We start from the raw sequence: 11,058 nt of genomic DNA on the forward strand, positions 1-11,058 counted from the left end.
CCACATGAAAACGGTCAGAGCAGTAATACTGAAAACAAAGCGGGAAAACAAACAAAAGATATATGTTTGCTTTAATAATCCCTGATTCAAAATGTGTGACGCATTTAATAAATAACATGAACGTGTGTCCAGCCTGTTCACACGACTGTGCTTTCATTAAAGTAGGTTTTAAAAACTGTGAACTGGCGTGATGATGACGATGTGATGTGATGATGATGAAGCCCGCAGCTCTGTTGTTAAACTGTACCTTCGTGGCACATCGGCAGCACTGCCGTCAGTCGCTTCGTACTCCTTCTGGAGACAACACCGACACGGTAACATGAGGAGGCCACGTACACTGTGTAAAAAAAAAACCAACAGTGTTTACAAGTTAGCCTGCCTTAGCATGCATTTAGCCAGCTAGGCTACGTTAGCTTTAGGTGTAGCCACTGTGAGCTAACGCTTACCTACGATAACGGTCGATGAAAGCATAACAGCGCTGTTTATCACGCGGTTCTGCAGATTTAAAAACAACTGTCCAGTTTTAGAGTTTATAGGTTTTCATGCTAACAACGAAGCTAACACGGCTAATGTTTGGACTTCCGGTTAAAAGGGGGAATTCCGCGTGTGTTCGGTTATCGCGACCGCGATCTGTCGCTAACAGCGGAAATCCAGCTGCGCAGTGCGCGCACAGAAACAAAGTCATATGGAATCTGTAGTTGAACACTGAATACAGCCCAATACACAGTCAACATGCAGTCAGCGTCACTTTCCACTTTCCATATAATCACTCACATCTAACCAGTCATTGTTCAACAGTTTTTCAATTTGTGTGTGAGGTAAAAAAAAAAAAAAAAAAGTTCCCGAGCTCATTCACTCAAGCTCGAGGTTCAAAGTTCTGAATTTACCTGAGTGCTGATTTTTAAAGGTGGAAAATCTGATGAGAAATGTAAGTCTGGTAATACTTTAAATAAATAAATACATAAATAATACCAAATTCATTGTTGTTTTTTTAAACCATCATCCAACTTTACAAAAATATTTCAATTGTACACTGGACACAGTGTCAAGGCTCTCATCTCCTCAAGTGGTGCATGTTCAGCTCCTACTTGAGGTCCTGGGAGATGATAGTTCCCAGGAAGCGAAAAGATTTCACAGTGTCAATTGTGGAGTCACAGAGGGTGATGGGAGCAGGTGAGGCTGAGTTCTTCCTGAAGTCCACAACCATCTCCACTGTCTTTAGAGCGCTGAGCTCTAGGTTGTTTTGGCTGCACCAGGTCACCAGATGGTCAAACTCCCACCTGTCGGCGGACTCGTCACCATCAGTCTATGCATGCCAGTGAGGTGTTGAAATGTCTCTTAACACTGGAGACAGCTGATTAGCGCAGTGCTTCATCTGGACAGTGTACACCAGTGCACACTTTTGAGTAAATCAACCATTTGTCCCATCATGTTGCAGTTCGGACACACTGTGTCCGTCCTCTGTTGCAGCTGTAAGTCCAGAGGCCACCAGAGAAGATCAATAAAGTTTACCTGTTCAGTCACATGAAGTGATTGTCTGGAAGTCACCACATAAAAACTTTGACACAGCTTTGAGACGTTCCCTCTCAGATATCCAATGAATGAAGATCCTGGAGCTGTCACACAGTAAAGTCTGTAGCTTGCTCTAAACTGTTATTTCAGCTTGACTTTAGTCTCTGTACAGTTAAATCTGTGACATAATGACGCAGACAGTACAGCAGCAGTTCTGTAGAGCACTGGTTCCCAAGCTGGGGGTCTGCACTCTAGGGGCCGCCAAAGCTTCATGGAGGGGTCACAAGGCTTTCCTGATTTTAAGGGGTCTTAGAAAACCTTTGAGAAAGAAGTATCTCTGAATTTCTTACAATCTGAACAACTATTTACAGGAAATATTCTGAACAAATACATGTCTGTGGAGAAAAGTGTCACCACACTGCAACATCACATTATCAATAAGACATACAAACATACAACTACTGTAGGTAACAATTTGTACCTAAACCTAACCAAACTTTAACTGTAGCAGTGAAATCTCATCTAATAAACTTTTGAAATGTTACAAATACTCTGTAACCTGTGTGAAAATGGATCATCAGTGTTAGCAAAGTTTAGATTATTAAAGTAGAAAAATAAAACAAAAAGATCTGACAGTAGAAAGTCAGAATACTCTATTCACAGAGCCTTTACTCTGTGCTAAACAGCCTCATCTGCATTAGAAAACATCTCTGAACAAATATTTACAGGAAATAATCTGAACAAATATTCACAGGAAATAATCTGAACGAACATTTACTGGAAATAATCTGTACAAATATTCAATGAAAATAATCTGAACAAATATTTACAGGAAATAATCTGAACAAATATTTACAGAAATGGATGAAATATCCATTAAATATGTCTCTTAATCAGGGGTCATGAGTTTACTTAATGACAGAAAAGGATGCCCTGAAGGAAAAAGGTTGTGAACCAGTGCTGTGGAAGGTATTCAGTTCATAATTCAGCTCCACTCATTTAATTTCTATACACTGCAAAGACAATGTCCCAGCATCCAATATGACTGTAACTGGATTCTAGAAAACATTTACTCTGCAGTGTCTGAAAAAGGGTTGTCATGTTTATATATGAACTGCTGGATCCTGAGGAGAGAAATATATTTATTTAAAAGACATCATTTATTTGTAAAGACATCACAGAGTAGCTCAGTCAGTGAGTGAAGATCACACTGATGTCTTACCTGCTACTGATCTCCATCTGTCTGCTTTAATGAAACCTCTTCTGGCTGCAGTTCCTTTTTTGTAAAATAGTGACAAATGAGTGACGTCATTTCATTAATTAAATGAAAAATCATTCCTAATACTGTACATACAGTGAAACAGATTATAACAGTAAAGAAAGTATAACACATACCATTGTGTGACTGTCTGGAGTTCTTTTTTTGTCTGTAATAAAACAATAACAATGAAAAACACTGTAATCAATAACTTAATGATGTGACAGACAACATTATAGATATAGAATATAAAAACATAACAAGTGTTTTTATTGTCTAAGTTTAAATCACACCTTTTCCTTTTTTCTTCTTTATGAGATAGACCAATATAGCTGCTCCACATAAAAAAAGCAGCACAACTCCGACCACTACACCGACCACTACACCGACCACAGTCATTGTGTTTGAACTTTGTTCTCCACATTCAGCATCAGTTGAAGCAGTTCCTGGTTTTATCAGCTGAAGCTGCAGTGATTCACATCTGGAATGACAGAGGGACAGTTTGTACAGGAACATTTGGAGGACACCATGAATTCACTGCTGCTGGAAGAATTCAGGGGTCTGACATGAAGCTTCACTTACTGTGTGTGTGTCCGACAAGATGTCAATGTTCCATTTGAATATGTTCCATCACTGCACTCAGAGCACACGGTGTCTTTGAATGCTGTCCCTGTACAAATACAGATGATAACTATTTAGACTAGTTCAGCATAGATATAAAATGATCAAAGTGTTGTATGACATCAGTTCAGCAGAATATATGATTGTTGAGATTTTTGAAGCCACTTGAAAATAGGTTGAAAAATATTTATGTTTCAAGTCCTAAAAACTAATCTTCCACAAGCCTTTATATTAAAAAAAAAAAACTCTTAGTATACTTTGAACTCAACACTGCAATATACTACCTATTATACCTCATGTACGTAACAACAACCTGCTGTACAGATCATATTCATATCAGCATACTTTTGCACTGGAAAAAAATATTTTGTCTATACTGCTACTGTTGTTTTTTTATTTAGAAAGATTTTTGAGATCAGTCAGTGCACAGAAAAAACATGATTAGCAGTTGCACAAATACTATTCAGTCCACTATCCAGTGTACAACTGGATGATCAAGACCACCAACCATGATGGCACATGATGGTTTGTGAACACAAGTCTGGCTAAATGAACACTGCCATGTTGTTGGGGGTTTTTTTTGGAGCCAGAAATGACCGTATGTGGATGACAGTATAGAGCTGGTGAGTTCGCTTTGACTTGAATTATACATGTACTCATATCAGTGTTTGATCTGAGTTTCTGTGTTGAGATGAACAAATGGTAAGGTAGCTCTGGACACTCAACTTTATCATCTATTTTACTCTAAATGGGACCATAACACATGAAATGAGCATCATGTTGGAAGACTTGAAACTATAAAATCATGAGGAAACTGTTTACTGAGGCCATAAGTTAAGTGAGAAGTTGTCTTATTTTTACATAATAATAATAATCAGACTTCTGATTCAACCAAGATGCCCCCTGCCAGCCATTCAATCTTCAGCATTCAGCTTCACTGTTTAATTAAAACTTATCAGAGCTTCAAACACAGTGTGGAGTTACAGTCTTCCTCATACACAACCCCCCATTAGCAGATGAGTGATGATAGAACAAAGGTCCATACTTGGATGATCAGAACAATTGGTTGCAACAGCAAGTGTCATTTCAGTTAGTTCCCCTGAACTTTGATGTTCTCATATAAAACCTTAACTATTCCCAGTCATACAAAACCAACCTTTTTGACTGATGTATTGTCCTGGTTTACATGTTGTGTGTTCCCGTGCTGTCATACAGCCGCTTCCTGGAGGGTCCAGACAGTAGAAACCCTCCAGTGGTTCACAAACTGTATCTGATGTTGTTGTACATGCTGTGTGTATCTTCAAACCAGAACCTGTCAACACATACAGAGGTCACAAAGGAAGATACTAAACCTTTGTTTTGTTTTTTCTACTAGAGAGCTACATGTTAATTATTTCTGGCTAAGGAACAATACAGTGGATATAAAAAGTCTACATACCCCTGTTAAAATGCCAGGTTTTTGTCATGTAAAAGAATGAGACAAAGATAAATCATGTCAGAACTTTATCCATTCAATGTGACCTCGAACATGAACAATTCAGTTGAAAAACAAACTGAAATCTTTTAGGTGGAAAAATAAAAAAACTTACAATAAGCTTGTTGCATGAGTGTGCACACCCCTCTTATAAGTGGGGCTGTGTTCAGAATTAACAAATCACATTCAAACTCATGTTAAATAGTAGTCATGGCACACATACTATCATTTAAAGTGACTCTGATTAATTCTTTGTCTCATTTTTTTACATCACAAAAACCTGTTTTGGGTCTAATAACTTCAAAATCATAACAAAAATCTACCTGCACCACAGTTTGTACATGTAAGACAGTTTCTCAGTCCATTAAGTTGATTCATGTAGGTTCCTTCATAGCAGGGTTGACATGAAGTGCTTCTGTACTCCGTGCAGTCCGTTCTCACTCGATTTCCTGTTGGAAAGAAAACCAATGAACTAATGTCATGTCATATAATGTTTCTATTAAATGCACCAATCATGAGTGTTCAGGCTAACTCCACATACATACATACATACATACATACATACATACATACTGTACATATATATGATTCTGGTAAGCACCGTTGACACTCGGCAGGATAACATGACTCCATGTGTAAATACCAAAGTGAAATATGGTTTCAATATTCAGTTGGGGTCTTACCAGGTGGACACATAGGACAGCACTCATTCTGTACAGAGAGATATTCTGATCGATGACATGTCTCAGCTCTGAAGATATTCATCCAAAATATCTGTGAAGAGTAACAACAAGATATTTGTCTAATCTTTGCAGAGTCAGATCACAAGACTGAGGTCACATTTGTGTCATTTTACAGTCATAAGATTGAAGTTATTGTCATTGGTCAACTAGACATTTAGAACGTGCTCAAATCAGCATGACAGCACACCTGACTCATCACTAAAAATATTACTCTGCCTTCTCTGGCTTGAAAATCTGTAACATGTAAACAAATACGAGTCCACTGTAAGTCAACTTTATTAAAGTAATACATCTGAATTTACAATGTCAGCTTTCTTTAATGAATATTCTGTGTTACGGAGCAGTTAGACTGCCTCGTTAATACAGGAATGTGTGCCTCGTTAATACAGGTGTGTGCCTCGTTTGTGTGCAGCATGCTGGAGATGAAAGAGTTCAGTGAGCTCAGAGAAAATGTTTTTAAAGATTAGATAAAAACATGTTCATTTTGATTACATCGATTTTTGTTCAATACACTTTGACTTTTGGAGTCAAAGGAAATGTTTGGATCATCCTCCATCAGCTGTGCTGGTGAGTCACTGATACGGCACTAGCTTCAAAATAAATGTTCACGGAGGAGCCAAATAGAAAAATCTCTTTCAGCAGATATCTTAGTCACTACGAGACTGAAGCAAAGCAGTTTAGTGTTTATATGTGCGCTGTGAGCTTATTCAGTTTGGGAAGCTCCACGATCTCCATAAGCTTTGACGGGTCTAGAAAACGTCTCTGCTAGGTTGTTAATAAGGCTCGGGCTGGAGTAGTGAACTGGGTTCCATTACATATAGGAGTCTACTGCTGCTGATTGTTTTCTAGGTGTTACTCAGGCCCCATGTATCTCTATAGAAACAGACAGAAACAGCAAACAAAGAGTGCATATTGCCCCAAAACATGAATATCTTTTTATTATATATTTTATTTAAGTTGGTAATTGTTGTATAATCGCAATATTACAACTGAGGGTGAGCTTTATCTTATTATTGGCACCTCAGTGACGCTAAGGGACCCTGACCGCATCACTGTCATGTCAGTGATGATGTTAAAGAACACTCGTGTAATATTGCTTAGTAACATTCATTCACTCTTTACATATTACTCTTATCATTTCTGTTTCTGTATTTTTCTGTTTCACAGGCACTGCTGTGTGTTGCCTATCTAACACCAACTCCACCTTGTGACCACAGGAAAGGAACTTTACACGTCAACCACTGCTTAACTACCTCCTACAGAGGTTAAAGGCAGAGCACCTGCTCATCACTCAGTCAAGCTGATGAAGCCTCTCTGATTCTCTTTTCTTGACACTGCAATGTTTGTAGCTGTGAGAGAGAAGGAAAAAGGTCTACAAAGAAAGGTGGATGAGGAGTAAGATGATGGAGGAACTGCTGTCAGGCAAATAAAAGCTGTGATAAGTAATAACAAATGAATTTACCAGCAATGATGCAGCTATTCGAGGATTTCTTCCAAACATCATTTTATACGTCTGGATCACAGTTTTCATGAAGATGACGTCTCACTGAGATTAGAGATGAAGTGAAATGTAAAATCCAAATCGAGGACTCCATCTGAAAACTAAAAGACAACAACATATTCATGTAGAGATTACTCTAACTGCTCAACAAAGTGCTTATTGTTTTTTGCTTTCTGCAGTGAATTTTAAACCTGGTTAACAGCTGGATTTGTGCTCTACAAACCTGATTTTAGACTCAAGCTGTTAACACATGGCCAGCTACACAGCTGCTTTAAAGCAGCTTCAGCTTTTGGTCTTAAAGTTCCAAGTTTGACCTTTAACACTAAATGGAATTTCCCGCTGAGCTCAGAGCTCAAAGTTCAAATCAAGTAAAAAATTAACAGAATCTGGCCCAGGACCAAGAAATCTAAATCTGTACCTGTTGCTGTTCTCACTGTAAACAACTTGACAGGTGGAGAAACAGAGACTGAGAGAAGCAGCTTAGTGTGAAGAACAGGAAAATATTATTTGCATGTGCATTATTTCAAGACATAAATACACCAAAGATTTTTTTCAGTGTTATTTCTGTCATAAAACATTTTTTTTGCTGTAACAGAGATGAGAAACATATGTCATTATTATTCCTCTAAGCTGTCAGCACTGACACATGGTGTTAAGAACACTTAAAACAGAAACTTATATTTGCATCTGGAACACCTGGCTCCAAACCGCCCTAGTGTGTGATGAAGGTCCAGTCTAATGGAGCTTACAGAACCATGTCAGCTGCAAAAAGCAAAGACGCCATTCTGATTCATGGCTGCACCGTGATCTCTTGTCCATTCATCTAAGGGATAATCTTGCCAGAACAGAAAATGAAAGTGTATAAAACTCCTCATAGTGAAACAAAAAGGAAAAATGTTTGGAAATGTTTAAATCTGGGGGTGTTCTGTCTAAACTGGAGTTGGTGTCAATCAGAACTACACAATAGGGGTGTTGGTCAGCTCAGTTGGTAGAGCATCTGCCCCATGTACAAAGGCTCAGTCCTTGCCGCAGTGGTCAAGGGTTCAAATCCGACCTGTGGCCCTTTGCTGCATGTCATTCCCCATCTCTATCCCACATTCCTGTCTCTATACGATAAAGCTTCAAAAAGGCCAAAAAATACCTTTTAAAAAAAAACTACACAGTAAAAGCATTCATACTATTTGTCCATGTAGTCTAAGAAGTACTGAGTCCCGCTCTAAAAGTCTCTTGAACAGGGCTGCCCGCTATCATCAGCAGTCTATGCGGTTGTTTAGGGAGGTTCACACATTCACTGTGACTTTCCATGTTGCTCACTCCTCACACTTTGCAAGGTGTGAAGTTGACTGACTGTGAGACCCTCACAGCTCTCCCACCACACGACCTTCAGCCTGCACATTCAGACCACTTTCACTTTCCTCCTGACAGTCTGAACTCACTGCTGTTTCATGGATAAATGTGAGCTGTTCATTTATTATTTCTTCATCAATTAAGCAGGTAAAAAGTCCAGAGTTGATTCCAGGTATGACATTCACATTCTGAACCATGATATACGGTTTGATCAGATTCAGACAATGCAGCAAAGTTGACTGGACAGTGTTTCACTTTACAGACGGACGATGATCTAGAACATTTTTTTAGGACAAAGAAGTGTAATATTCTGCAATGATCAAGTCAATCACCTGATCTCAACCCGATCAAGCATGCATTTTAATTTCTGATGCAAAACTTCAGGTAGAACAAACAAAAGCTGAAGACAGCTGCAGTAAAGGCCTGGCAAAGTATCACAAAGGAGAAAAGACTCTAGACTTCAAACAACCATTGTCTACAAAGGATGTTCGACAAAGTCTTAAAAATAAACATTTTGGGGTGTCATTTAGCTCAGCTGGCAAAGGCTCAGTCCTTGCCGCGGCGGCCCAGAACAAATGTTCTTTATCCCACAGCGACTTCCAACAACTCCCCTGAACTGTTTCATTAACAAACATATCTGTAGTATACAGTGAAAACATGAGGTCTGTCACATGACATTTATATGTGTTAGAAGGCTAAAAGAATGTCACATGTCCCAGCATCAGTAGTCTTACTACACTGTACTCATCTTACTACACTTAGAGGGAGGGAAGGGGGGAAGCGACAACCAGACCGGCAATGACAAACACAAATCTGACTCGTGTACAGGTGGACAATATTCTTTATATTTGAATTCTGACATTGATACTGTCAGATTGTTGTCCAGGTTAGTTTCCTGCATTAAAACACAGTAAGAACATATGGGGAGTATCTCAGGTGCACGTTTTGTAGTCCATCTGAACTTTGTAGTTTTACCACAGATCACGTCATAAACGTTCACCGTCACATGTTTCCTTGACCTTATGATGTTTTTATTGGGTCAAGGAAAAGTGGTTAGGAAAGGAGGGGAGCTGATTTTTTTTTACTATCGACCGCACCCTGGTACTCACCCTGCATACACACCTGTCTTCCATTGGCTGAACTACTACTTAGGGTAGTGCATTCCCAACTCTGGAATGCACTACCCCCTGACACCCGCAATATAAACTCTTTACCCCTCTTCAAATCTAGACTGAAAACTCATTTGTTTCAGTTAGCCTATGCACTTTGACTTTTAATTATTTTTTTTGTTTTATATTTACAGCCTGTGCTTTTTATTGTGTATTGCCTTTTTCTTTGTATTTCTATGTTTTTTTTGTCTTGTATAGTGTCCTTGGGTGTTCTGAAAGGCACTTTGAAATAAAAGCATTATTATTATATTATTACTTAAACCACAGAACTTTACACACACACACACACACACACACACACACACACCAGCTCCTAAACTCACTGTTTGGACTTATCCTCTTCACCTGTTCCCTGGGAAATCATGCTACCTTTGTGAAAAAGACTTTAGAGTCTGCTTTTTTTTAAAAACAGATCTGTTTTTCTGTGGATAAGCCTGGTACATTTTGCTCCTTGTCTGTCCTGCATCACTGTTGGTTGCTGGACGTCCTGCAGGGAGACCACAGGCAGGAAAGCTCAGCAGTACCTGTACTACGGCTATAAAAAGAGGGAGGTACTTTACAGAATACAGCAGGAGGTACTTATAGTAGATAATAGACATGATTGCACAATGTAGTGAATTTTAAGATGTGAAATATTTTAGTAAAATGTGAGTCAGTGTATGAATGTATAGAGGAATTAGAACAGTGAACCAGTGTTACATTCAATGCTGGCTGTTTGGGCTTTTATTTTGAAAGAGCACCAAATTTCCGAGTCCACAGCATTTGGACTTGTCCTCTGCCAGCAGATCAGGTAAGTCGTCGAATGTTTTGTCCTGTGTCATCTATATATTCTATATATTCTATATGTTCTTAAAGAGTTATCTGTAAAATGATGTTGAAGTAAGACGTGTGTGGTGGTGTGTGTGTGTGTGTGTGTGTGTGTGTCTCCGGTCCGGTTACGGTATAAACACAAAAAACAGGGAGTTTTTTTTTAAACACGTAGTACTGACGATAAAGTGACACATTTACATTGAGCTGTTACACTTTTGACACTGTCAGTCACCAGCTGCGACTTTGAGACTGAAAGTTGTTTTTTTTTTTATTTAGTTTTTTAATGACTGGATTTTATTTTCAGAGAGGTGAGCGACGCTAAATCGAAAGTAAAAAGTAAGACAGATGTTTGAAGATAATTCTGGTGGACTGATTACTATGTAAACAGAGAGCTGCTCAGATCACGCAGAGCCATAAAGATGATTGATTAATTGGACATATAACCCATCTAAAGCATAAATCATGTTACAGTCTAATTTACAAACAAAGAAACATATTAGACATAGCAAACAATACTAACATGTTATATAATCATATAGATGTCATGTGACAGAGCTCATGTTTTCACTGTACACTACAGATATGTTTGTTAATGAAACAGTTCAGGGGAGTTGTTGGAAGTC

The 11,058-nt window shown here is 38.6% G+C and overlaps 2 protein-coding genes and 1 long non-coding RNA gene across 3 annotated transcripts in view; all 3 read right to left on the reverse strand.

The window, feature by feature from the left end:
* The window catches only part of LOC104939379 (tumor necrosis factor receptor superfamily member 5), a 21,447-nt gene extending 20,947 nt beyond the window's left edge, over nucleotides 1–500 (reverse strand). Inside the window, exon 1 of the mRNA XM_027288361.1 lies at nucleotides 447–500. Coding sequence (XP_027144162.1) covers nucleotides 447–471 — 25 coding nt within the window. The 5' untranslated portion in view covers nucleotides 472–500. The remainder of the gene's footprint in view (nucleotides 1–446) is intronic.
* LOC109137405 (uncharacterized) overlaps nucleotides 1–11,058 on the reverse strand; it is a 45,284-nt gene that overhangs the window by 26,826 nt on the left and 7,400 nt on the right. The window lies entirely within an intron of this gene.
* On the reverse strand, nucleotides 2,271–5,915 carry LOC104939381 (tumor necrosis factor receptor superfamily member 14). Its single transcript, XM_027288360.1, has 8 exons — nucleotides 5,796–5,915; nucleotides 5,549–5,639; nucleotides 5,189–5,314; nucleotides 4,548–4,703; nucleotides 3,353–3,440; nucleotides 3,064–3,251; nucleotides 2,908–2,939; nucleotides 2,271–2,788 (listed from the first exon to the last, which is right to left on the reverse strand). Exons 1-8 carry the CDS (start codon nucleotides 5,898–5,900, stop codon nucleotides 2,738–2,740), a joined length of 837 nt encoding a protein of 278 aa, XP_027144161.1. The 5' UTR covers nucleotides 5,901–5,915; the 3' UTR covers nucleotides 2,271–2,737.

This window comes from Larimichthys crocea, chromosome XV (genome assembly GCF_000972845.2).
Source record: "Larimichthys crocea isolate SSNF chromosome XV, L_crocea_2.0, whole genome shotgun sequence".
Taxonomy (NCBI): Eukaryota; Metazoa; Chordata; class Actinopteri; family Sciaenidae; genus Larimichthys; species Larimichthys crocea.

Coding starts and splice junctions, on each gene's coding strand:
- LOC104939381 (XM_027288360.1), bottom strand. CDS start 5,900: ATGTATTACTTTAATAAAGTTGACTTACAGTGGACTCGTATTTGTTTA. Junction 5,640..5,795: donor TATTTTTAGTGATGAGTCAG/GTGTGCTGTCAT, acceptor TACTCTTCACAG/ATATTTTGGATGAATATCTT. Junction 5,315..5,548: donor CTGTCCTATGTGTCCACCTG/GTAAGACCCCAA, acceptor TCTTTCCAACAG/GAAATCGAGTGAGAACGGAC.